General features: G+C 43.6%; 2 protein-coding genes across 5 annotated transcripts; one reads left to right on the forward strand and one right to left on the reverse strand.

Annotated features, from left to right (window-relative positions):
- Nucleotides 1-287: 287 nt before the first annotated feature.
- On the reverse strand, nt 288-16,244 carry SLC25A43 (solute carrier family 25 member 43). Its single transcript, XM_054641723.2, has 5 exons — nt 15,867-16,244; nt 13,172-13,413; nt 12,019-12,191; nt 2,429-2,563; nt 288-1,382 (listed from the first exon to the last, which is right to left on the reverse strand). The coding sequence occupies exons 1-5, from the start codon at nt 16,136-16,138 to the stop codon at nt 1,179-1,181; spliced, it is 1,026 nt and encodes a 341-aa protein (XP_054497698.2). The 5' UTR covers nt 16,139-16,244; the 3' UTR covers nt 288-1,178.
- Nucleotides 16,245-17,494: 1,250 nt separating this feature from the next.
- Nucleotides 17,495-25,914, forward strand: LOC129125817 (A-kinase anchor protein 17B-like). 4 transcript variants are annotated; one of them, XM_077186025.1, is made up of 5 exons: nt 17,520-18,203; nt 21,586-21,817; nt 22,641-22,800; nt 23,986-24,150; nt 24,672-25,914. In XM_077186025.1, the coding sequence occupies exons 1-5, from the start codon at nt 17,938-17,940 to the stop codon at nt 24,806-24,808; spliced, it is 960 nt and encodes a 319-aa protein (XP_077042140.1). In that variant the 5' UTR covers nt 17,520-17,937; the 3' UTR covers nt 24,809-25,914. The 4 variants fall into 4 exon arrangements, with proteins under 4 accessions (XP_077042139.1, XP_077042138.1, XP_077042140.1 ...); XM_077186024.1 differs by lacking the exon at nt 24,672-25,914 and having other exon boundaries at nt 17,495-18,203; nt 22,641-23,081; nt 23,986-24,119; XM_077186023.1 differs by lacking the exon at nt 24,672-25,914 and having other exon boundaries at nt 17,519-18,203; nt 22,641-23,650; nt 23,986-24,121.
- The last annotated feature ends 808 nt before the right edge of the window (nt 25,915-26,722 follow it).

Below are 26,722 nucleotides of genomic sequence, written 5' to 3' on the forward strand. Positions count from 1 at the left end.
AAGGCACTGGGATGGGGCTGCTCCACAGCTGAACTCTGGGGTTGCTCCACAGCTGGAGCAACACCATGGCTCCTCAGGTATAATATGAGATAATATTTTGTTGTCCAAAAGCTCCCAAGAGGCCCATCTGTGGCAGTGGCACTGGCAGTAACCTGGTGCTCTTGCAGAGGTTCCTTCCTACAGGACCCGTGTGCAGCCCCTGGAGCCCAGGGTGCCAGGGATCAATCACAGGGGGTGTGCATGGTGCTATTCTCTGTGCAAGTTCAGGGCAGCATAGTAGGCTTAGGTCTGTGCACTGGAACTAAAAGTGGTTTAATAAAAAAATAGAGCTTTAAAAGTACCTAAACAACATGACAGAGTTTGTGGCTCTGAAATATCTAACACATTTAAGAACTGCATTTTCCAGGAAATATTTCAGTTAGAGGACTTCAGGAAATTATTTTTCAAAGTGTGAAGTAATTCACATACATGCAGTAACAATGCACGACAAAGGGAGGAATATTTTTGAGTATGCACTTAAGTTTTCAAGATTGTCATTCCAGTATATTACAGTCCATTTTGCACATTACAGTTCTGTCTTAGCAAAAGCACAGCTGCAGCAGCATACATTCATCTTTGTGCTGGAGATTCAGATAAAAATATTACTCTCAAGTACATCTCAAAAACTAAGGAGTGGATTTGGGAGTGTTTCTGAACTAAGACTAATTCTGACTCTGTAGAATGCCATGTCCACACAGTATCACTAAAAACCCTGGAGATTTCAGTAGAAATTCTTGTATGTTGCATATGTTTTATTCTGTTTTATTATTTTTGGCTGACTTGGTATCTCAGATTGCTTTAAGCAAATCCATTTTCTTAATGCTTTTGGAGATAATTTATACTCCCATCTCTATTCTCTTGCCTTTCTGCACCTGGTTTAATCTCAAATGGCTATTCAGTTTTAAAAAGCACCTAAAATAATGCCATTTCAAATTCAGTAGTACAGAGTTTTCAAACTAGTTGCATCTTTCCTCTTCAGTATGTGCTTGCCAAACATATTCTTTAAATCCATTCAGCAAATACAATACAGATTTATTTTTTCCAGGTGTCTCACTGAAGTCCACTGAAATGTCAGTACCTGTAGCTCAGCATGTCTTTCTTGCAAAGGTATTTCTGTATCTGCAGTGGACACTCTGATGTCAGTTTTCAAGTGCTGATTTCCTCGGCTCAAAATTTTCCCTTCGGAGGAGCTTTAATTCTCTCAGTTCTTGGGGGTGTAAGCTCTGGTCAACACCAGGTGTTAGCTTGTAATTTAAAGGAGATTGAATATAACCATTTCTGTAGAGACAAACCCGCTTGCAGAATTCAAAGGTGCTAAACATAACACCAAAGTATGGCACAATCTGATAAAAAAGCAATAAAAGAAAAAAAAATTAGACTCACTAGCAGCATCCATAGCTTAGATGTTTTAAAATAAGGGAACTTCTAGGACTTCAGATCTGATCTAATAATAGACCTTGTCCTCATTTATATAAAATCAGTCTCATCTCAAGCTATGCTGGCAGCTGCAGTGTGCTAAAAGTAGGAGTTTATTGTTGTTACATAACTAATTATAGCAATACTGGGAGAAAGAAGGTCTATGCTACCCAACAGATTACCAGAACTTGTCAAATACCCAAGTACATCCTAAGCATCTCAGCAAATCCTGGCAGGAAATGTGGAATTTATTCTACATACACTGGAGTGACTCCACAATTTTCTTCTTTTGCCCCATGCAGACCCAGCAGCTCCAGAGCCACTGCCTTTGTATCAGCCAAGGTAAGGCAGTCACAGGCAGGCCATCACAATCAATCCTACTGTCACTCAATTAGCACTCATTAGCTGACCTGTAGTACTCTGTGTAGGTAATCCTCATCACAGCACTGTAAAACGTGTTTATGTAAATTAAATTACCTTCTGTTTAAGCTACCATGCTTTATTTCATGCTTTCAACTCAGCAAAGGCTGCAGTAACTGATACACATGCATTAAAGAGCTGGCTCAAAGCACTGCTTTGGACTTCTGGCCAAGTGGCTTATACAAGCACACTTTTTTTTACAGCTCACTACAACATGTCAAATGACTGAAGCTCAGGTCAGAAGCAGAACTTGTTTAGCTGCCCTAAGTGGATTGCTTGCAATCCCCCAATCCAAGTGTGTGCTAGGAGCACCCACTTCTTCAAAGATGTTGAAATGAACTTTCAAGTGGTGACATCTAGAAACCAAGATTGGATTTGGGGAAATACAACCAAACCAAGTGCCAAGGCTGGTTTATAACGTGTCTTGTCACTGTCATCTGTCATCTATAAATTACTAAGTACAAAGGTATGTCATAAGCTTTCTATCCCCAACAGCCCTAAATGTCTTGATTCCTTCAGGATAGTATTTGACTGGATGAAAGCAAAACCTCACCTTGAGCAGACTGGGTGTGAGTCCTCTCCAAAGTCCAAGCACACCTTTGTGCTTCACAGTTTGCCGGAAGCAGTCAGCCATGCCAGTGAAATGGACATCAACTCCTCCATAGTGGGGAAGCCAAGGACTCTGGGCCTGTCAAGAGACACCCAGAGGGGTTTAGAACAAGCAGAGAAAACCAAAGTAATTCATTATTTTCTCCATCCTGCTATATAAGGAACAGTCAACGGCAGGTTTCAACAGACAGATCTGGATTCCTCCCAAAAGTATCTAATTTGCATTAAAATATAAATTAAAAAGGGAAAGAACTCACTCTTTGATAGGTACGAAAGTGAACGGTAATTTCACACAGTGCCTCCTTTTGTACCATGTCCCTACTAGAAATAAATCCCACCCTTCTGAGGACAAACCATCTGAACCAGAGCCACATATCCCATTGGCCCCATGCCTGCTGCTCAGGTCCACGTAGAGACATTTCCCACTCCTGGCAGTGGAACACTATGAGAGGGAAGGTTGGAGCCACACTGCCTTCCTGTAACTCTGATCAAACCAGCTGACTTGTTCTGGCTGCTGAGGCTGGGTCTGCACTGCTGTGACCAGCAGGAGCTGCACTACAGGCTGAGGAGCAGCAGCCCAGCAGAGATGGAAGGATGGAGATTTCAGCCAGGCTGTTTGGGCCACCAAGGGCTGCAGGTGAGCAGTTGGTGCCCATGCTCCCACATCCATGTGCTCAGTTGATAAGGACTAGCTAAAGTTACCTGGGCTGAATCCTGCTGGCTGGCAGCTGAACTCCCAACTGCAGTACAGCGTCTGTTCACATGGAAGAAGTGCAGTTGGTCATTTTTAACAGCTAAATCCTTTCTTCATTAATCTCCTTCTGCGTTAGCACAGACAGGATAACCTGACCTTGAATAATCCCATCCTCATCCATCTGTGCACATGCAGCCATGGATTTATTTTGCATTGACAAATCAGGGTTTCACTCAAACACATGGCAAGTGACACTTAAGTGTCAGGGGCCCCAGGACACAGATTGATGCCTTGCAAACCGATTATCCTAAGGCAGAAGTTTGATAAAAATGGGGCTTGTACAGTTAATTGATGGATGAATATGGGTATCATGATCTCCACATTGGTCTGGAACACCACATAGTGTAGTGATTTTTCAGTCCTCCTCTAGACTAGCCTGTAGCTCCTCAGAGCTGCTAAGCCTATGACAAGCCTCATCAACTGGCAAGTGGTGATGAGATTTTCTAGGTGCCTTAGCTATAGCACTTCAAGTACTTGGCAACTGAGATGCTGGAAAGGCAAACAGATCAAAACTCACACTCTATGTATATAAGAGAAATTGCTAATCAAATAGTTATGGGCAAGTCTACTGTTAAAATTTAAAGGCTGAAAAAAAACCCCTGACAATCCCCCACACTAAGGGCATGTCTTCTTTGTCTAAAAAAAACACAGATCATAATTTTTTCTCATTTTTTTTCTGCCTGATTGAAATGCATGTGAAATACCTCTTATGGCAGGTGACAGGTAAAAACCTTCTGCACAAAGATTTTCATGTCTGTACTGCAGAAGATGCTGAGTGCTCAAACTGAGACTTCAGAAACCGGTTCTATAAGAATGGTGACATTAGCACCAGCAAAGCTTAGAAGAAAACGAAAATGATTAAACTATCCCTAAAAATGCAACAGCAGTCATAGGAGAACTGAATTCAAAACCCTGTTCTGCTTTCTCAAATGTCAGTCAGGTTCCACAAGGTTTTTGGTTTTTTTTTTTTTTTGTAAATGAAGTTATAAGCAGCCAAGCAGTAAAGAAAGACAGGTTTCTGAAATGTTTCAAGAACACAAGAATGCTATTAACATGTGATTCCCTTCCTTTTTCAGTCCCTTTGTGGTAGGCAGGGCATGGCCTGCCAGAATTTAACTGTGTGAGTTTGACTTAATCCCCTTCATTACTGTACACATGCAAAGGCACAGATCAAAGGTTTGATTACACTACTCCTGCCTGCAGCACCAAAAGAAGTGACAAGCACAGTGCAGGTTTCAGTAACATAGTGAACACCTCCAGAAGCAGTTTAAAAGGAACAGGTAAGTCAAGCCTCTAGATTTCCAATCTGCCCATAGACACTGACCTTTTAAGAGATTTACTGAAATTATTTATAGTACCATTCTCCACAGAGAGAGCTGTTTCTAAGATTTCAGTCTGTGAAGTAAAGCATGTGCTGCCAGCCTTTCTGCTCTACAGGAGCTGTATGCTTCTAGGATAAAATATAGCTTCTAGTAATTAAATAACAATTGTTCACAGAATTTCAGAATCACCTACTGCAAGAGGAAAATTAAAAACTGTATCAGTGTTGTAGTTAAAACTTCAGCATTTTGGAACACAGCTAAATGAAGTAAAAATGCATTAATTACAGAATAATACTGCAAATGTGTTTCACTTGGCATTGTTAATGAAAAAAAGTAGCTGTGGGTTTTGGTGGCTTTTCATCTAAGCATGTCTCCCACACTGCAACCCTCACAGCCACCCTATGGCACCAGAGCCAGAAAATGGAAGGAACAAAATAGACCAAACTGGTTTTTCTACCTCTTTTGCAGAAACCTAGCATGACATACAAATCAAACAGCTAATCTCATCCCCAAAAGGTCAGGTTTGTGACAAAGAATTTAATGCACCTCAAAGCAGCTGGAATTCCTTGCTTTTGACACCCCTTCACACTATGGGCTGCTGCATGGAAACCTTTCTCTTTTGAAGACTTCCTTCCTCCCAGCTGCAGCTGTCTCAAACTGCAGGAGGCTGGGATACAGCTCCCTGTGCTGCTAACAGGGAGCCAAGGGGCTACTCATAGTAGTAGCAGGGCCAAGTTGCTTCTCTTTTTACCTGATGGACAGTGGGCTCTCAAAATGATTAAAACACATCAAATGCAGAATTGCCTTCACCTGATCTCTCACAAACACAATATTTTTACATCCAGAGCCCACCAAGTTGATTTTGTCACTGCAACACATCCACAGAGGTAGCACTGTTCTACTGCAACACCCTAAACCCAAGAGAGACGTACAAAAACTGCCCAACTACCTGCACACAATATTCTTTTAAAAGAAACAAAATATTTAAATAAGGGTGCAGTGTCATGGCTGCAGGTGAATTGTTAGAGGTAATTGTTACCTGAAGACTCTTCAGACACCATTTCTCCCATTGTCTGCATTAAGAGGTGACTGCCAGAACAACATAATCCCATTTTGGGAACTGATCTCACAGACCTTTCCAATGACCTCCCTCAGCCCCTCTCCTGTGCAGATAAAAACTTTTCACTTGCTTTTTGGGACATTTTGGTTTGCAATTATTTGTAGTCACATGTATCAGAGACTATGAATTCATGTATTTAATTCATGTACTTCCCTCCCTCTCCCTGTTAATAAAGTTTGTTGGTATATATTTACCTTTACATATATTACTTTACATATATTACTATACGTATATATATACCTTTACATATTTTACTTTACATATATTTACTATTTATTTTTGAGTATGCATTACTCTTGGCACAGAGTATGGAAGATAATTAACAGGGAATAGCTGTCATCAGTGGTATGCTACCCTGATGGTGGATAGAGTAAAACTGCTTGTTATTTACATATTTTCAGCAGATGCAGGTGTCCTACATTTCTGATTGCTTAAAAAAAAAGTACAGGAAGACAATTTACACACAGCTCAAGAGTTCACACTCTTAATCTGGAAGCTAAAAAAAGAAATCTTTGCAGTCTGGGTTAATAAGGGCACATGTAACAGGCAAGTGCAGCTGTAGTTCAAAGGAAACTGAACGTGAAGGATTCAAGGTAATACCACTCCAGTTCACAGTAATTTCACTCAAGTGAAGACTGGATGCTTGAAATGTAGTGGATTTCATTCCACTACAATGAAAAAAAATAAAGTGTAAATATGTGTTGATATTTTGGGGAAAAAGGCATCCTCTTGGGCTTAATCAATTCTTGCTCCTCAAGGTCAGCCTTACTCAGCAGTCATTCCCTGTCAGTGGTTTAGTAATGCTGACTTACCCCTGGCTAAAGTCCACCCAAAGGTATTCAGGCACAGAGGAAGGTAAACCATGGCAAGCTATCAGGAAATCAGTTCAGAGCAGCACAGTACAGCTGACCTCTAGTGTACTGCACTCCAGGAACACCTTGTCCCTTCCTCTGTAACCTGAACTGGGAACAAATCATGCCTTTCTGGGAAGAATGGCACCAAGTCAGCAAAACAGCTTCATGCTTGGTCAAAAGCTTGACTCTTTGCTTTAACTATATATCACCAGGCCTGCTGTACCCTGAGGCTCCACAGTTTGTTACAGAATTCCTCCTTTGTTGCTGAGCCTAAGCTTCCTCTGCTTTAACACCTGCTGTGTGAAGAAGTCTTTATACAGAATACAGAATTCTTGTTCCTCAAGGCAGTGCAAACCTCTTGCATGGGCAGCTCTGGGTGGCTTCCAAATGCCTCATGATGGTTCAGCTCAAGCCCTACAAATGGGTGCATCATTTTCATGCACATTAACACTAATTTATTTAATGGTGCAAACCCCTAGGCAGACTGCCTAGACTGCCTTGGTCCCACACTTCACACAGTGGATGGCAATGCTAGTTCCTGCATCTCCTGCTGCCTATCTAGGAACTGAGGAGAAAACAAATTTTTAACAGGACTGGGGCTTTTCATAGGTGATACTTTCATTTACCTTATGTGGATGAGGTAAGCATTTACCCAAAATCAAAATAAATCACCTAAAAAAAGAATCACAGAATGAACTAGGTTGGAAAAGACCTTTTGAGATCATGAAGTCCAACCTATGATCTAACACCTCCTCATCATCCCATGGCACAAAGTGCCAAGTCCAGTCTTTTATTAAACATGTCCAGGGAGAGTGACTCCACCATGCCCCTGGGCAGATGATTCCATTGCCCAATCACTCTTTCAGTGATGAATTTTTTTCTGACATCTAGCCTAAATTTCCCATGCAGAGGGGAAAGTTTAACTCAGTCTTAAGACTGTGTCCTCTTGTTCTGTCAGTTGTTGCCTATGAGAAGAGACTGACCCCCATCTGACTACAGCCACTTTCAGGCAGTTGTAGAGAGCGATAAGGTCACCTCAGAGTCTCCTTTTTCCCAGGCTGAACAACCCCAGATCCCTCAGTTGTTCCTAATAGCTGTACCTCCAGAGACATCATTGCATTACAGATATGTCTGTAATAGCTGTGTGTGAGCAGCTGTGTGTGACCTGTGTCAGGTCCTGTCTGCTGGGTGAGTTATGGAGTTTCAAAAGGTGGGCTGAGTTAACCCATCTGGTCTGTCCCAAGCAGATTACAGAGCTCTCACTCACACCACACTGATGACAAGGCTGAGGCACTGTAAGGGGCTGGCAGACATGATCAGCTGGCACTACCAAATCTCAGTTTGGGGGCATGGAGGCCACTTTAGTGTCTGGGGAGATCATTTGGAGAGAATTGCATTCTGCCATCCCTCAGACTTCCTGCACTTCAACAGCTGCAATGTGTTCTCCTGCTTTTCTTCAGCAGGCCACTGTGTTGCAGTGCAAAGCTAATCTACCTCAAGGTATTACATAATTATCACACCACAGCTTTTTGGATGAACAGGTTTAGAGTGAAGGCAGACCTCACTGTTAAAGCAGCCCAGTCCTGCTTCCAGTTCTTGATCTACAATTTCTTCCTCTTGTCCAGTTTTCCTACTAACACTGTTCAGTGTTCCAACTTGTCACAGTCAGTCCTCATGCCTTTCTCCTGTGGAAGTCTGGGGATCTAAGAGAAATGCTTCTGAGATTTGTTCAGATTCATAAAAGCTGATCTAGGCTGTTACAGAAGGCAAAGCCTACATTATGCTCCATAGCTTTTTTCAGGAATTGTCTCAACCATTTGCCAGACCAAATACTTCCCTAAGCAGCAGAGCAGCATTCTCCAACAACTTCAGAAACTGGTATAAAATATCTTTGTAACATCAATGAAACAATAAAAATTGCAGGTAGCTCGAAGTATTCAGATATAGTATAAAAGGAAAGAAGGGATTTTGTAGAAACACTACCAGTGCTTCCTTAGACCCAGACTCATTCAAAATAAAATTTCCCTGCTAAAGGCAGAAAAAAACCCCTCAAAAACTGAAAAAGAAAAAAGTGTTCTTGTATGCAAGTCTGCAAGGTAAAAAGGGCAGTACTTGAATATACTTAGAAACTGGATTTACTATATTGTGAGGTAAGGAAGCCAAGAATAGATATGAATATATATGACAGTCAGAACGATATAAAGATCAGTTAGATTTTGTTCAGAAATTGAAACATCATAAAAGTAAGTCAGCAAAACACTTACTATAGACATAACCCTCTCTTTCATTAATCCCCTCCTACAGATGCACAACAAAAGCCATATTTCCATGCTGAAACATGCATACAGTACCTCTGAATTCTCTAACATGCCAATCAGGAGCAAAGTGAAAAAGGGAAGACAAAGGAATAAAATTAGGATAAGCACAATATAGAGGACTCAAATATTCAGTAAGACTCACTCAGTTAACATTTATTTTAAGAAAAACATTCAAGTATATATAGCAAACACAGCATCTTTTTTAAAGAATAAACTTGATAAAGCTAATTCTAACAGCAAAGGTGGAAGAAGCCATGGTTACAGAACAAATCTGACATCATAAAGCATCACCAAAACACAATTCTTCCTCAGAAGAGCTGAGGAAGCAGGAACTGACAGTCAGCTCCTACTCCCACAGCTGCCAGTGACAGAAGCAGCCAACGTCAGAAGTGTAGGATTCAGGATTCAGATATGTAAGGTAAGAAAGGAGGAAGCAAAATTATTACAATGGAGATCAAAAATAGCACCTTATCCTTATGAATTCTCCCACAGCAGAATTCATTTCCTAGTCTATGTGAACAATTCAAGCACTGTCCAGAGGAGATGAATGGAGCTAACTCTTCTAAGATTGCCTAGCACATCAGGTAAAGATCTGAACGGGATGTCCTGGTCTCCTGCTTGTACTCTTACCCCAGAATCAATGGAGACAACCTTCTGTCCTAGTTTCTCAGTTTTTGAAGCTCCTGAGATTGTCTTACAACTCCCTGGCTCCCCATCACCAGCAGCTTCACTGGAAAAACCTTCTTTAGCAACATACTCCCTCCATTTATCAGAATGGTGGAACAAAAGGGAGGGGAAAGGAATCTGATACCCACCTCCAAAGTGTGCTGGGTTCCTCTTCATACACCATAAACCCAGCATTCACTGCTTCAAAAAAAGCCCAGCACTTCTCCATGTGCACTGCAGAGCACACACAAGGCTCAGAGGTAGATGAAGGCTTTGGTAGCCCCCTCTTCCTATCAGCCAGAAAGCTGAATCACCAAATAGAAGCTGCTCAGAATAAGATGTCTGAGAAAAACTAATCAGAAGTATCTGCTCCCCCATGTTCTACAGAACTCTGAAATGTCTTGAAGTTCTTTTCCTTTTCTTTGTTTTCTCTTTTCTCATTATACTTTTCCTGGTGCTGTACTAGGCATTTCTCTCTTCTGACCAGCACCCTACAAACTGCACAGACCAGCAAGCACAAAGCAGAGCAGCTCTCTGTAAAGCTGGGCCATACCCTGGTGCTAATTGGAAACCCCAAACTTCTTGGATAACCTTGGAGTGCAGGAGTTCCAGTGCACTCTTGGTAACAACGTGGGTTGCAATTTCCAACAACAGGTCTCTTTTCTGGACAACTCTACATGAATTAAGTAATTTTCAGTACCCAACAAATTACAGGATTTCACACTTAGGGAGCTTGTTCTTTTGAAATATCTTTGCCTTCTCCCATGCCTTCAGAATAAATCACTGAACAGGAGGTGTTTCTCTAAGCTCACAGAATCACTATTCAGTGTTGCAATGCACTTATGAGGAAGAACCCTCTCTGTTGATGAGCGTTTTGTTTTCACACGAAGTATTTTTAGCCTCTCCAAGTCCTACGTATTTAGGCAATAAATCCAGTTCCCGTACTGCTGGAAGTGCCGAGCAGATGATTAAGCTCCCCTCGGTGGAAGAGCACGGCCTGGTGGCAGGAAAATGAAACGCAGGCCTGTCCCACTTCACATGCCTGTCACAACCCATCGCACCAGTTACAGCCAAAACCTACTTTTGAACTGATTACAAAAGCTGAATGTTCAAGTAACTGTTTCATCGACAGAAAATATTAAAAAGGAAACAGCACAGTAAATGCCTTTATTTTCTTTTATTCTTCAGGGCAACACTATTGCTGTGAGACTAAGGATAAAAAGTAAAAGAAGGCTTGTAAGGAGTATTTGCTTTTCTTAGATCCACTGGTATAGCTGGATAAAATGATCAAGTTTTTGTGCTCAGAATCTTTCTTGTCTGAAATATTTTATAAGATACCTGATGAAGTGCTCAGTTTAAACCTTGACTTCTGGACACACCAGCTACATGAGCTGGTCTGATAAAAGCCCCTTACTCCTCCTGCTGAGGTTCTCTGCTACAAGATGGAGAGAGGGCAGTGAAGGCTTCTGTGACAGCATCTGCACCCTGAAAAGGGGAACTCGGGCAGCAGGAGAGGGAAATGCAGAGTTTCACTGACCTTTTGCTACCTTGTGACTTGCCAACCAGGCAACCACATGATGAAGGGGGCAAGGACCTATATAAGGCTGCCACAATTAGTGACACTGTTTTTTTAATAAGATCACAAAAGCTTCCCATAAATCTGCATTCCCAGGAATTGGGCTGAAAACCCAAACTCGTATGCCCCTGCCAGAGAATGACCATATGATGAAAGCTATTCACTGGCTCTCTACTGATCAAGTTCTAAAGAAAAGTCAACATCAGCAAGTGAATTATGTCAGTGAGATGGAAGCTGTGGGATAATGGTTGTTTTGTGGGGTTTGGGTCTTTTTTAGATCACTATTGTTTAAGTTCTGGAGAAAAGATCAGGAAGATATAGTAACTCATTTTGTTGATGCTCCAGGAAAACAGCAGCACCTGCAGCTGCTAAGTCACTTGTTAACCAGAAGAGTCAGAAATAAGAACAAGGATAATGATCCTTCAGACTTAATACTGAGCAAGTTTGTTTTGTGGTGAGGCATAAATGGCAGACACACAGGCTCTGAAAATCACATGGACCTCATTCATCCTGCCTACCACCAAGGGGACTGAATTTCTTCAGCTGGCAAACTTTCAGCCTGTATTTCACTGAAGGTTTGCCAATTCTGAATTTTGAGAATTTGATGGAACTGCTATGGAAAAGGAAAGAAATAAAGATACAGAGATTGAGTCTGAGAGCATACACATATCCCATGATAGTACTTGAGCTGACATTAAAGGTGTAACAGCCCATTTGTAGCAATGATTTCCAGAGTTTAAAAACAAAACAACAAACAAACAAAAACCCACTAATGAGCAAAAAACCCAACAAAACAAAAACCAAAGTCTCTGTAGCCTACTGGTAAGGGAAATAAAGTGGTACCCATGATCACCTGGCTGTCTTGTCCCAAGCTCTTGCACCAAGCACCTATGACAAAGAACTGGTAACATGAATGTTCTGTACCTGCATCTTCCTCTTGACAGTCTCAAAGGGGAAAGAAAGTGTCTGTGCCACAGCAGCTGCTACACAGCCATTTACAAAGTTCTGAAGAGGAGTGAAACGAACGATGGGTTCTTGCCAGATTGTGTCCAGACTGATGTAAACAAAGAATGAGCCTGCAGAAAATGGAACAGCACCTGGAAAGCAAACCAGACAGGATTATATCAACACACTGCACACAAGGAGAGGAGAGCTGCCCATCACATGACTAGAAAGATGGGAGGAGCTGCTGCCAACTTCCACCTCACATTCCACAAACCCAATCCAGATTTTGAAGAACTTTACTCTTTAGTTCCTGTTTTACCACCAAACACCCATATTGTACCATCTAGATATGCTGTCAGGGGCATACATTTACCTATTAAAATGTGCATGTTGTCAGAATTATTGACTGTTATAGTCTCATGACAGGTCAGGTGTTTCTCCAGGTTCTCTCCTGGGACAAGCTCTTTCCCAGTCCAACCCAACCCTAGCAGTGGCACAGGTAAACAGAGCTATGTCTTCAATCAGGCTGATGAGGGATACTTCTGGCCTCTTTTGCTTGTTTCATGCTCTCATTAGTTTTATAGTGGGATTATACATTTATTATTATTGTTATTACACATTTTACATAATGTCATATTGCAAAAACATGGACTCAGTTAAATGGCATTTTTAAAGGCTATGCAGAGTAAACAGATAATTAAAAATTAATTTCAAGTAAAGAGAGAATATAATTAATCTTCATTTTTCACACCTATTATACACTACAGCTCACACTGGTTTCACTGAACAGCTCAGGAGACACTCTCACACTCGACAGGAATTACAAGCACTCTGTGTGTGTGTGTGTGTATAAATGTGTTTTAAGAATTTAATGGTGAAAATTGTGCATCCAAACACAATGAGATAATCTATAAAAGAAGGAAAAGAGTACTTTCTGAACACTTAACCATATATAAAATGCTACGCACTAATTTGAAGTAATAAAGCTGCAGCAAAGGTTATCAGTGTTGCAGTGCCTTACAAATCTCCACATCTTCTACAAGAAAACATTCCAATTTGCTCTTGAAATCCAGTGAGCAAGTGAAGACACTCCAGAGCTGCAGTGAGGTATTTCAGCCCGGTGTTGTTTTACCTAATATTGCTGGTGAAACACCCCGGTAGAGTGCACGGAGCCCCTCCTGGTGATAGATCTTGTAAAAGGCGTGGAGAATGCCTTGGTAGGATGGCTCCAGCCGGTTCTGCACGATGAGCCGGGTTTTAACCACGTCGCTGGGGTACGTCACGGTGGTGGCCACCATGCCAGCCAGGCTGCCTGCCATGATGGCTCTCCAGTGGGAAATATGGCCCAGCTCATCCATGAAAACGGTAACGAGTCTAAAGCAAACACATAAAGGAAGTACTGTTAATGATACTATGAAGAAAACCCATGAAAAATTAAGGCAGATGATTCTTGATGCAAATGTTCTTCTGTCCACAAGCCACTTCAGCAGCAGGAATTGAAATTTTAGCATGTGATTCATCCAAGATCTTATTACACGTAACACCACACAAGCATCTGCCTACAGGATGAAAATCTTCCTTTCGTATTTCCACATACAGGATGAAAACTGCCATGATTCAAAACACATCTGCAAGAAATTATCTGATCATCAGTTAAAGACATTGGTCCAACCTGTCAGTTAAGGTTATCATGTAAGAGGAAATATGTAGATAATGACATCACAGGCCTTCTGAGAGCAACTGAACCTTCTTCTGCTACTTATCTGGGGACAGGAAGGTTCCCAGGGACACGCCTCTAGAGAAGACTTTTGTCCAGGCACTATTATGCTCAGGAGTTTAAGTCTTAATTTGAAAATTTGAAATTGAAGCACAGTTTTAAAAGCTACACACAAGTCATACATTTGTGGTGCATTGAAGGACTTTTCTATGACAGGAAACTCCTACATCAGGGACTAATATCCTGGAGACAGTAAAAAGCAAGTAAAAACACTTCAGAGTTTTAGCTGGAGGTAAAAAAATGTATTAGTATATTTTGGTAGCTTTAACTGAAACATCTAAACAGCACATCTACATTTAACCTGCATGGTGTAGAATGAAATAAAGTGCAAATATTTACAAGTCACTGCTCGCTCAGTCAATATTTTTTCATTTGAATGTGCATTTTCTACTGCATGACAAATCCCTGCATCTACTTGCCTTGAGCCCTGGGAGTGCCCAGGACAGAAAGCCCAGCCAAGCAGAAGCCAAAGGGCATCAACCTTTCTTCCTGTGTGTCTTATGCCATTCCTAAACCCACACAGCCTAATTTTCCTGCGTGTGGACAAATGCTTGGAGAAGGTGGTGGGGTGTCTCAGGCACTACCTGATAACATTTAAAACTGCCATGGAAAGACAAGAGTCTGTGCAGAGTAATTGCTGAGGGAGCTGATTGTGCTCAGTCCTGCTCCTCGTGGGACTGTTTACCTAAGCTGCCCTGTAACATTTCTCTTTTTGTGTTTCTTGCCTTTATGTACACCATTCTCCCAGTAGAAAACACTTTCCAGAACCTCCAAATAGCATATCAAGTACTAAGCATAGGCACCTTGTATTTAATTTCCTGGTAGCCTACTTCCACCCCTAATTCAGAACACCCTGTACAAACTAGACACAAACTTTAGCCTTGCAAAAGGAATACACTGTTTCAAGCTGAACAAACAATAAAGTTATTTTGCTCAAAATCAACTGCTGTATGTTGGTGCAACACACTGCCTTTTCTGTGACCTTTAATTATATTTAAATTACTCTTTGTACCTTCCCACTCACATTATCTTGCTCTTTGTTTGACCATTGCATCTATTATGGCACAAAAAAGCTGCCCAGTTTTAGGGTCACTTCATTTGTGGTCTCCTGAAGGGCTTGGGCAGTCATGGGCACATGACTTGCTGGGACAGATGAGTGACAAACCCAGCAGGTTGGCAGCACCAGCAGGGCTGTGCTGCTGCCCAGAACAGAATAACTGAGCACCCAGCTGGGTGCAAATGTCATGTGCTACCATGAACAGCTGACTGCAATAAAAAAAAAAAAAAAAAAAAAAAATCAAGCCCAGCCCCCAGAGTGGCAAAACATTCTGGTGTGTGCAAACAGTCGGGCACTCTCTGCAAAGGCTGGGAGATACTGGCAGCAGAAGGGAATCCTAGGAAACAGCACGGCTGGCAGAGCTCCACCAGCACTGCTCCATGTTCATCCTGCTGCAGTCCTATCAGCACTCACCTTAGTTTAATATCTGTGTATTATCAAAAACAAGGTCTTAAAACAAACAACGTCACATGTCAACGTCAAGACCAATCAAATTTGCTTAACAACTCCTGCATGATAGGGTAAAAATATCTGACTTGTAATTTTGTTAATTTTCTTTGATACGGACAACATAAATACTTGAGAGTGTAAAAATTAATTAAACAAATTGGTTGCAAAGAACAGATGTGACAGCCACACCTGCAGGTTGCACTATAATTTCATTTCCAAATGAACCGGAGCAAAAGAATTTTAACAGCCCATCAACCCTTCCTCATGTGAAGAATCCCTATGATTTTAGAAGCAGCTGCTGGCATATCACCAGGCCCGAACAATCGCTAGGCGTTGAACCAATTAGGCAAATAAAATTACAAGCGAGGATCCGGATCTTTGGGCAGAAGGGGCCTCAGCACACCCGGCAGAGACAGAGCCATCAGACTAAACCCGGCACTCTCCATCCCTCCCCAGCTGTTCCGAAGTCCGGCGGGGGAGCGCAGGTCCCGGAGCCCCCGGAGCCCCCGGATCCCCCAAGCCCCGCGCGGGCCGGTCGCTTACCGGCGGGAGGCGGCGAGCTGCAGGGCGCTGTAGGGGCAGAGGCGCAGGCAGGCCGTGAGGTTCCCCTTCCAGAGGGCCCGTACGCCCTCGGTGCGGCACAGGCTGCGCCCGGCATCGCGCAGCCCCCGCCGGCAGTGCCAGGTGCCCACCTGCGCCAGCACCGTCAGCAGCTCCAGCGGCGCCGTCAGGCTGAGGCTGAGCGCGCCCGCCAGCCCGGCGCAGCCCAGGCGCTGCAGGGCGGTGACGCGGCCGTCCCGGCGCAGGGTGGCCATGGCCCCGCCGGAGCGGAGCGGAGCGCACGGAGCGGCCCGGCCCGGCCCGGCCCGGCCACAGCGGCCACAGCCACAGCGGGGCGGCGCCGCCCGCCTCCGCCGCCGGGGGGCGCTGTGGCGCGGGGCTCCGCGCGCCCCGGGTGCGCGCTGCGGAGGCGGAGGGAAAACCCGGAGCGGAAGCGAGCGGAACGGCCGGAGCGGAGCGGCGCTGCTCGCGGGTGAGCCCGGACAGTGCCCCTGGCCCTGTTCGCACCCGAATTCATGGATCATTACATTATTGACATTTATGTAGCTGGAAAAAATGCCCTCGCAACAGTGACCCAGCTGCACTCAGGAGACGCCCCTTTCTCCTTACAATTAAATGTATTTGTGCAGGAGCGAATGAGGCAATGGCACGACTACACAGAAACATCGAGTTGAGCTCCTGAAGCACTCTGTGTTGGTGCTGGAACTGAGTGATCATCATTAATAAGATTTACGAGGTCAATTAGTTCAGGTTTTCTTGACGTGTTGCCTGAGGAAAAAAAAAAGGCACAGGGAGAGGAGAGACGAAAGTGAAAAGGAGAAACAACTTGAGACCAGAATCTGTGGGGGGAGGAGATAACAGCCAGGACGGAGGTAGTAGCAGAGATTTGCTCCGAAACGGGATGTTCTGTTTCTTGTAAGAAAAAACCCCAAACAAACAAACCAAACCAAACCAAACCAAAAATCCTCCCCCCCCAAAAAAAACCCCCGCAAACCAACAAAAACAACCAACCGAAAAATTCCAGTCAAACTGAAAGCTATGTTCAGTATCTTCTTACAGCGCAGCCAACAGAACAGTGTCAGATGACTCAGTCTGCATTCTCTGGCAAGAATGCTCTGCTGCTGATCCAATGGACTATTCCTAGATCAATAAAAGAGCTAAAAGACAGCTCTCTAGAATTGCATCTCTTTCCAGGAACTCAGCTACCTTATGGTGTTGTATTTTCTTGATGAGAAGAAAGCATTTAACATCAAGGAGGAGAAAATCAGCAATAAATGGGTATAACTTGCTTAACATGATTAGTGCTTGGAAACAGAAGATTTCAAACACTACTTCAAGACTTCAAAGAAAAGGGTGATATTTCTTCCAGGGTTTTTCTTTTGTTGCACAAGACAAACCTCAACTTAAGATTCTTACTGAGCACTGGTATTTTCCATACAGTCTTCCCATTTCCATTACTCATTTTGGGGCAAGTTTTTCCATACTTGTTCTGGCTGATAAAATGAATCATCAGTTGACCTCAGCCTCCTGCAGCAATCCTTGGAGAAGGAGGTGGTTGGTGTGAGTCTGTTATTTTTTCTCCTATGTAAAGGGACCTGCTAAAATAAAACCAGTCATATACTAAAAAAATGGATATGTTCAAGGTCAGGTTGGATAGAGCCCGGCTGCTGTGGTGCTCGGGCAGCCCAAGCTGGGTCCACACCTGCCCGGGGTCCAGAACGACCAAGGCAGTGGGGACGGTACCATCAGGACCACATGGGCTGCACCACTGGGAGCCGACAGCCGCACCATGCAGAGACAGGACAGCGCCTTCCCACCGGGAAAACACCAAGAAGCCAGTGCTAAACCAGGGAAAGGCAGGCATGAACCCTCACACACCTATCACTGGTGAGCAGTGATGGATGAACTATCTTTGCTCCAGGACAAAGGAAAACACGGCATTGCACCACAACCAAGCCTTTGCTCTGCCTGAGCGAGGCAGCTCCGAGGAGTAACTTTCTCTCTTTGGCTTATTTTTAATACAAGGCACACACACGATGCCCACAGGCCGAAGATGCCGGCAGCAGGCGGCTGCAGCCGGGGCCGGGCAGGTCAGGGGCGAGGGGCCGGGCAGGAGGAGCAGCCGCTGGCACCTCCTGGGCCTCGCTTCGTGAGGATCACCCGTCAAAGCGCTCAGAGCGCCCGGCGGGCGGGCAGGGGCCGCGCTGCGGAGCGGGCGGAGCGGAGCGGAGGAGCCGCGCCCCGGGGCGGGCCCGTGGGCGAGCCGCGCTCCGCCCCGGGTGGCGGCCGCAGGGCTGGCGGTGCCGCGGCGGCCGGAGGGTAAGGGCGGCCGGCCCGGGGAGCGGGACGCTGCCGGCGGAGGGCGCTCCGGGCCCGGGTGGGGCGAGCCGGGCCGCGGTGCTCGCTCCGCCAGGGAAAGTTGTCGCGGCTGCTGGGGTGGTTCCCGTTGGCTCCGCTGGGGCTGCCCGGAGCCCGCAGGCCTGCCGGGACGGGCGGGCCTCGCCTCCCTCCGCTCCGGTGCTGGGGGGAAGGCGGCGGGCTGGGCCGGGGGAGCCCGGCCCGTGCGGAGGGCGCGGCGGGCCTGGGCCTGGGCGTTCCTGGAGCGGGAACTGCCCGGCCCGGCCCGGCCCGGCCCGGCTGCTGCGGCTCTCGGGCAGCCTGAGCTGGGTCCGCACCTGCCCGGGGCTCGCAGCCGGGGCGGGGCAGCGGGGCCCCCGGCCGCGGCTCCCGCTGAAGCTGCCGAGGGCTGAGCCCTGCCCGCCGGGTGCCCTCGGCCGCTACCGGAGCTCGGGGGACTGCGGCCTTCAGTGGCTCCATGCATTGGGCTGGGGGTTTGTGTTATCCTCACCTCAGCGGTGCTCGGAGGGTTCGCTTCAAAACGCTCCTTTATTGCAATGTTCGTGAGAGCAGCGGCACTTGTGATCATCGCTACTTTTCAGTTAATTTTGCATAGAGCGGGCTGGATAAACTCATTTTTTAAAAATCAGTTTAAAGCTCTTCTTTAGACTTCTCCAAGTGAGTTTCTGGTAAGTGCTTGTCATAGAATCACTAGGGTTGGAAAAGCCCTCTAAGATCACAGAGTCTAACCAGTAACATTTACCGTGTTTACTGCTAAAGGATACCCCTAAGTGCCGTAGCCACAAACCATTTGTAGGCTTCCAGGGATGGTGTTTACAGCCTCTTCCAGTGCCTGATCACCATTTCAGTGAAGTTTTTCCTAATATCCGATCTAAACCTCCTCTGATGTAATGTGAGGCCATTTCCTCTCACATTACTTGAGGGAAGTGACCGACCCCCACCTGGATCCAGCCTCCTTTCAGGTGGTTGTAGAGAACCATAAGGTCCCCCCAAGCCTCTTTTTCTCCAGGCTAAATAACTCCAGCTTTTTTCCCCTGCATGATGAACTCTGCTGCTGGGGATCAATACATACAGATGCCACATTGCATTAGCTTATAGTGCTCCTACATACCCACCTCTGCAGAATTGAAGTATTTCCTCTGCCTTGAGCTTGCCTTCACCTCTGCTGGTGAGACTGTTCAGGGGCTACACTATCCATGAGAGCATGAAAAATAACCTAGGAAAATATGATTTTTTTTTTCTCTTTAAGATAACCCTTTATCCTGACCTGGTTGATGGTATGGTCTCTGTTGTGATGGCCCAGGGCCTGGCATGAGTGACCAGCTGGGAAACTAGGGATGGTAAGAGCTGTTTGAGGTAGCAGTACAGTGAGCAAATTTGAAGGGTGCCTTTGGAACAATTATTCCCACTACTTGCATGTTGCTCATATGAACTATGTGAGTGTTTCAGTTAGATATTACCAGGTTGTTAATTTCTCACAGAAGTGTAAATTTGTTTTAAAGTACGAATTTAGGTTACACAATTTCGCCTGTTGTAAGATAAGGACAGTTCAGCCTTCAGTTATTGTAGTAAATCCTAGTGCAAGGGCAGATGTGTTCCAAAAGTTTTTACCATGGCAGAGTGGCTAAAAGGAAATAATAATCTGATAAAGGGGTTGAAAGTCAAATTCCTTGTGATTTGTCAGTTGCAGCAGTTAAGGCAGTGGCTTATTGATATGTCAGGGTTGATTCCAAAAGGCCATTCTGCTGAGCAGCAATTCAGTGGATCAGCCAGTACATAATTCTATGCCTTGTTCACAGTTATGTAGAGAGAAGTTTCTGATGCTTGAAGAGCTCCTGGCTCTGAGCACAAGTGGGGAAGAGCAGGGGTAATGGTGTGCACTAGCAAACCACTGTAGCTTACTCAGCTCTACGAAGAGAATTTAGGGCTTTTAGGTGATTTATTGCATATGGTTGCAGCTGTGATGGTGTAAGGATATAAATGAAAGAAGATTTGCAAGGGCAGGATAATATATCAGTTGGTTTAATAGAAGATGCAGTTGCAAAACAGAACAAGAATTTTGTGTACACCAAGTGGTCTCCAGGCTTGACATTCATATCTCTGCAGGTTGTAACAACAGAGTCCTGGAGGTTTTAGCCTGCTGCACCACAAATCTTAGTGGGTGGCAGAAGTTTGGCTGGCACTAACTTGGTGGAAAGCTTTTTATCTTAATGCACAGTGGGCAGAAAGGACTTTAGAGATCACTCACTGCTTCAGTTTTATAGAAAGTGATTGGGTATCTGCTTTGCTTATATGAGACACTGGAGGTGTGTCTGTGTACATACACAGATGTGTGAAGAGATTAATCCTGAGAGATTCAGTTGTGCCTGACAAACTTACAATTAACTTACAATTCTGGGTGCATTTGGCTGCAGTTCCCTAAGAGGAGTGATTCTGTGCTGTAGCTGCTGCTGCCACAGATTCCTGATTATTTTATGTAATGTTAATTGCACTAGCCTTTTCTTCAGTACATATGTGGGTTTTTTTCTTTGTCATTTTCAATAAAGTGTAGTCACCCTCTTTTATCAAACAGTCTCTGAGCTTGTCTTCCCTTGCACATGCTGAAAGCAAACAGGCATTTTTCAAGTAACAGTATAGTTTATAACCACCTCCCCAGGGCAGCAGGAGTTCTGCATCCCCAGGACAGCAGGGCTCCCCCCCACATAACAGTGACTTGGGAAGACAAACACCATCACTCCACATGCCCCCCTTCCTCCTCCTCCTCCAGCTTTATTGCTGAGCATGAGGCCATATGGTCTGGGATATTCTTTGGGTCAGTTGGGATCAGCTGTCCTGGCTGTGTCTCCTCCCATTTCCTTGCTCACCCTCAGCCTCCTCACTGGTGGGGTGGGTGAGGAGCAGAAAAGGCCTTGGCTCTGGGTAAGCCTTGTTCAGTGATAACCCCTGAATTACTCTTGTAATACCTCTTAAATGGGACCCTCCTGCTAATCTGTAGGGGAGATTTGTTAAATTAAGAATTAGATCCAAATGATTAGTCTCTAGTTGTGTCCTTGGGGACAAACAATCATGTGATGCTGTTGTCTTGGCAGTGCTTATAAAGAAAACCCAAGAGTAGAAACTGTTTGAAGAGACAACTTTCTAACTGTGGGGATCAGTTGGGTGTGTGTAATTTATGGTTTTTTAAAACATGTTATTTAAGCAAACGACATTCCCTGTTAGCCGCATGTAATTCTTGATGACTGTTTGCTTATTATTAGCACTTCAAAAACTTACATCCAATTCCCCAGGATGCACAATGTAAAACAAGAGTCATCTAAATTGTCCCATATTGATAATTACCTAGAAAAAGACGTGGTGATGAAGTTCAAGAGAGAAAAAGGAAAGCTAAGCACAAGAGGAGAGAAGAGAGGCAGATAGATGGAGATGAGGAACATCCCCCAAAGCAGCAGAAGGAACCAGCTGAAGAACAGCACTGGCCAGAGAATATGCCTGAATGGGAAGAAAGGAAATCCCTGCTAGCTCAGAGAAGAGTGGAGTCTGTCAGACTGCTTACAGTGCTGTTAAATCGTGTGAAAGTAAGACGATTTTAAAACGTATTTTAAACTTTTAAGGATATCTGTTAGAGCTTGAATAATTCACTAGACATTTGATATCTTGATGCTATTCAGGAGACTGCTTTGGGGCTGACTGGACACTGAGAAGTCCTGAGGTCCTTATTTTGTGACAATCTGTTCTCAGTCTTGCCCTGAGAGCAAACATAGTGCATTTTCACCCAGAAACTTTGCCTTTGGTGCTTTTTCAAGACCTTGTCTTTACTGAGTAAAAAAATAGGGCTGGAATGGCTGTTTTAGCTCTATTAGACTTGATCTAGTGTTGCAAGCAAGGAATTTTGGAGTGGGGACATAAGTGATACTCTCTCTGCTTGTTTTGGTCTCAGGTCTACAAGTGACTGAACTAAATTGGCACAGATTATACCCTTTGGATTTCTAATAGCCTCTTCTTTTTTCTTGGCCAGCACTCATTACCAGGCTTATTTGATTCAGATAATGTCTTGAGAAAGTCAGCAGAGAAGTGATAAAAATTTGAGTGTTTTGCACACAGATTAATGTTTGCAAGTTTAATTTAGTGCTTTGGGCACAAAAGGTTTCAAATGAAAACAGGGCTTTTAATTTCTAATATGGCTTTGTCTCCACTATTTGCAAAGAAAAATTTGCTTGCAGCTTTTAACAAGTGTGTAATGTAAAAGATTTCTAAAGGACTGTAATTTACTATGAGTTGAAGTCAGAGGCTACCCTTGCCATTCTGTGTGAATTTTAGGGCCCCATTACATCTGACATTGGCCTTCTTTAATTATGACTGTGATGTGTTAAATAAATTTCTATTTTCTTGGTTTCGCAGTTGGCAAGTCAAAAAGTGGATCCTTCACTGGGTGTACAGAAGGACAATTCATTTTCTGAAACAGCATTTAAAGACATACAGCAGGAGCTGATTAACTCCCTTTATCGTACGCACAAAGAACTGAAACGTGTGGAGTTTAAGTGCCCATTAGCCCAAAAAGGTAGTGCTTTATGCTGTGAGGAAGGAGATGTGAGTAACTTCCATGCACCTGCTTGTCACATAGTCAGGACAATTTTAAATGATGCCTCTGCAGCCCCGAGCTCTGATGGACTGCCTGGCAGAGATGTGTGCAACTCCTCCCCCAGAGGCTGCGCGCCCCTGCTGATCACGGTCACCCAGCACGGCAGGGTCATCCAACCTCTCCCTGGAAGGCACCACCCAGCACTGGATGTAGTTCACACCCAGACAGTGTCTGAGGAAGATGATTGCAGAAAGCAAAAGGTTTATGAGACTGATGAATTCATCCATTATTTACTAAACTACTATCAGACACCACACTATGCACGTGTTTGCTTAGAGCCAAAAACCACTGTGAACAAGTCCCAGTGGAAGCGAGTGGTGTCTGATGATGGTGGTGGGTTTGACAGCAGCTTGAGTAACAAACATGGTCAGCACTTCAGAGAATTGAGTCCTGTACAAAACCTTCACAAGAGAAATTGTAGTAGTGATAGTAATTATAGCCTGGTGATAACTCTTGGGGAACTTGAGTCAACAGACAAAGTGTTAGAAAGCAAGGTCTATGGGGGCAAGCTTGCAAAAAAGCTGCAGGTGCAGAGGAATGACTCACTCACTGTTGATACTGTACCACATGCTGGACTGAATCATTCTTTGGAGTGCACTACTGTTACTCATAATGAGGAATTCAAACAAGAAGATGGTAAAGATGAAGGCACTGTACCATATGGAACATGTAGATCTGCTTGCAGATTAAAGGATTTGCTGGAAGAGATCAGTGATTCTGAGTGCTTTAGAGAGGCATGTGGCAGCTCAGTGAAGAGAGCAGAAAGAAGGTATGAAGAAATTTACAGCAGTTGTAATAAAGGGTGCTTGTCTGCAAGAGCTGGGGAAAGAGAATTACTGGTTTGCCATAAAAATGTAGCTCTGGAAGGTCAAGAGAAGGAAATCAGCCAATGTAACTCCTGTTCTAATTCTGTCCATGAGGGCTTGGCAAGGCAGTGTGAACGTAAACTTAAAAAGTCATGCAAGAGGTCTAGTAGTAAATTAAGATATGAAGGAAAGAAAAGTGAGAGACAATCCAGGGAAAAGGAGAAAAATGCTCATAAAATGAAGAAAAAGCGAAAAAAGCTTTCTTCTAATCTTTTATCTGATGAATGTGGCTTTTCAGAGACGGACAGTTGCATGCAGCTGGAGTCGCTCAGAAAGATGCAGAGAAAATGTAAGAAAATATTGCACAAAAAAGTGAAATTCAAGACACATCACACCTCTATGGCAGAACCAGATGTTACCCCTCATGATGGCTCACCCCTTCAGGAGACCCTCCAGAGGAGAGGTGAGAGAGGGGGACACCACAGCTAAGGGGACTCAGTTTGACAGCTCTGTGCTGGTGAGGTTGCCACAGTTCTCACAGTGATTAATGGTTTTTGATTTTAAAAGGTGTAAGAATGGCATTAAAAAAAAAAACAGTGCAACTTCTCTGCAATTAAGGTTTTGTTCAGTTTAGCTCTGAAACATGCAGCTGCAGCTCAAGAGTAATATTTGTCTAATTAACTTAGCACAGTATCTGTCCTGGGCATTAGCAGATAGTGGTTATTCTGGTAACAACATGCATGGTAACAACATGCTTTAGACAACTAAAACACTGATAGACAATTCAATGTGTGGCTCAGCTGTGTAGGAAGTACTGTCTCAGGTGAGTAAATTTTTACACAGCTAAAATACATCTGATGTTCATACAGGATTGCTACTTGCTGTTCTTACAGCCTTTTTTACAATTTGCTGTGCTTCCAGTTGGTTGGTGGATACCCTTACAGCCTGACAAACTCATTTCAAGTAACTTTTTCTTATCTACAGGAGATGAGAGGAAATTAATGTTGAGAAGAGAGATGGATGCAGATGTCAGAGGATGCCCTCTATTTCCTCTTGAGATAATTCAGACAAACCCCTTCTCAGATACTTTCTGTGGAGGAGAGCCCAGAAGAGGATGCTGAACAGCTACTGTATTATAGCGCTGAAGTTTTTATAAACAAGTGGGAGAAGAAAGCCCTTTGATCATTAAAAGAAATATGAACTACTGGGTTGGTTTTTGATTTTTTTTTTTTTTACATAATTCCTTTGGTTAGAATATCTAACTGGTGAAGTGAGCCACAGAAGCAGAATTTGTGTTTGCCTTTTGGATAACTTCTGGACCAAAACTTTCCCCAGAGCCAGAACAAACTTTCATGGACTAGTGGCTAAAGAACTTGAAAGGACACAGACTGAGATCTTGGAGCATTACACTTTGATTGAATACAGAGAATCATGTAAATTACAGTATTTACTAATAATGAGTCATTAGGAGAAAACCTAATTGTCAATCTTAGAGCAAGCATATGAAGTGCCTCCTCTATCAGATTGTTATATTGGTGGGACTGGAAGGTGTGGGGGACATTTATACTCAATTTTAAGAAGTAATAGATTTCCAAATGTGAAAAAAGTCCCATCTTCTGGAAAAACCACACTAGAAGAATCCTTGTTTTCTATTCACAATTCTAGAGGTGTTTCTGAAAACTTGCTGGCTTTTGGAGGATTTCACTGAACTTAGGCTCGGTGTAGTGCTCCCAGGAATCTGAATGGTTGTCTAAGCAAAGCTCTGGGTGTTAGATAATGAAAGGGCAGTGCATCTCAGCCTGCTGACAGTCCCCATGTAAATGCAGATTGACAGTTCACAAGATTTTGAAGGCACATATAGTGAGGTAGCTGTTTAGTATGAGTTTGCCTACAAATGCTTTCCAGAGGAATTGTGAAATGTTGTCAGAGTTGTGCTGCATGTAAGATAAAAATGGGAAAATGCAGTCTAGGAGCTTGAGTTATATCCGTATTTATTCATCTGGCTATATCTAGAAGACAGCCACAATTGCTTTTGGACGAAGTCCCTTAGCAAGGTACAGAGTTGAAGTTCAATACACTGATTATTACAGCTTTCATTTTATTATGCTTTATTTATTACATGTCAGTAGACAAAGTTAATGTGAAAATGTTGCCTTCATTACATAAGATCTTACCCATGTTTGTAACTTCTGCTCTAATAAATAGTAATAAAAAAGAATAATTGTAATTGCTCGTGGTAGATAGATTTTCCCCCAGTCTTCAATTCTGGTGATTCCTACAGGCTTCTAAGCCAGGTTTTATCAGTCTTTCTGGTCCTATGTTCAGATGTTGAGTGCCTTTTCAGGGTCATGAATGACAAATGGTTGCTACTCAAAGTACTGTTAATCTATTACTTCAATCTAAAAAATGTTATTTTCTTGACAGAAATATTTTTTGACTATTTTGGAGAACCTTTATGCCCCTCTTAAGTCTCCCCTTTAGTATTTTATACAGCTATAATGAAGAGGGACTATTGTATTTGGTGACCATGTAAAATGCTTTCAGTTGCACTGATGTGACATACCAAGGGTGTTTTCTCTATATGCAATATTTGCAGATTAAAGATAACAAAACTTCCCCCTTAGTCAATCTATAAAACACAGTTTTATGTCCATGAGTACCCATTTCCCATGGACATGCCTTTTGGTGACAGGTGAGGAAGGAACTAAAGATTTCCTTCAGTGTAAATTTCTAGTGTTTTATCAACATGCTGTCACAACAAACAAATATTCCATTCCTTTAATTGCTTCAGGCATTCACCTGTATTGACTGAAATTGATAGAGGATTTGCTTTGTCTCCCAAGTCCTCATTCCATGTAAAGCATTGTTAGTTAATAAAATATGCATGCACTTTAAAATGTGAGACATCATTGTAATCTTCATACCCAAAGAGAACTTCTGTGTTTCCTATTTGACATTATTTAGAACCTGATTTCAGGTGTTTAAATAATAATTTCACTTTTCACAAAATCATAGAATGGTTTGGATCAGGACAT

This window comes from Agelaius phoeniceus, chromosome 14 (genome assembly GCF_051311805.1).
Source record: "Agelaius phoeniceus isolate bAgePho1 chromosome 14, bAgePho1.hap1, whole genome shotgun sequence".
NCBI classification, from domain to species: domain Eukaryota; kingdom Metazoa; phylum Chordata; class Aves; order Passeriformes; family Icteridae; genus Agelaius; species Agelaius phoeniceus.

Coding starts and splice junctions, on each gene's coding strand:
- SLC25A43 (XM_054641723.2), bottom strand. CDS start 16,138: ATGGCCACCCTGCGCCGGGACGGCCGCGTCACCGCCCTGCAGCGCCTG. Junction 12,192..13,171: donor TGTTTCACCAGCAATATTAG/GTAAAACAACAC, acceptor TTTGCTTTCCAG/GTGCTGTTCCATTTTCTGCA. Junction 2,564..12,018: donor CTGTCAAGAGGAAGATGCAG/GTACAGAACATT, acceptor GTCTCTTGACAG/GCCCAGAGTCCTTGGCTTCC.
- LOC129125817 (XM_077186022.1), top strand. CDS start 17,938: ATGCCGGCAGCAGGCGGCTGCAGCCGGGGCCGGGCAGGTCAGGGGCGA. Junction 18,204..21,585: donor GGTGCCGCGGCGGCCGGAGG/GTAAGGGCGGCC, acceptor ATAATTACCTAG/AAAAAGACGTGGTGATGAAG. Junction 24,151..24,671: donor GGAGACCCTCCAGAGGAGAG/GTGAGAGAGGGG, acceptor TCTTATCTACAG/GAGATGAGAGGAAATTAATG.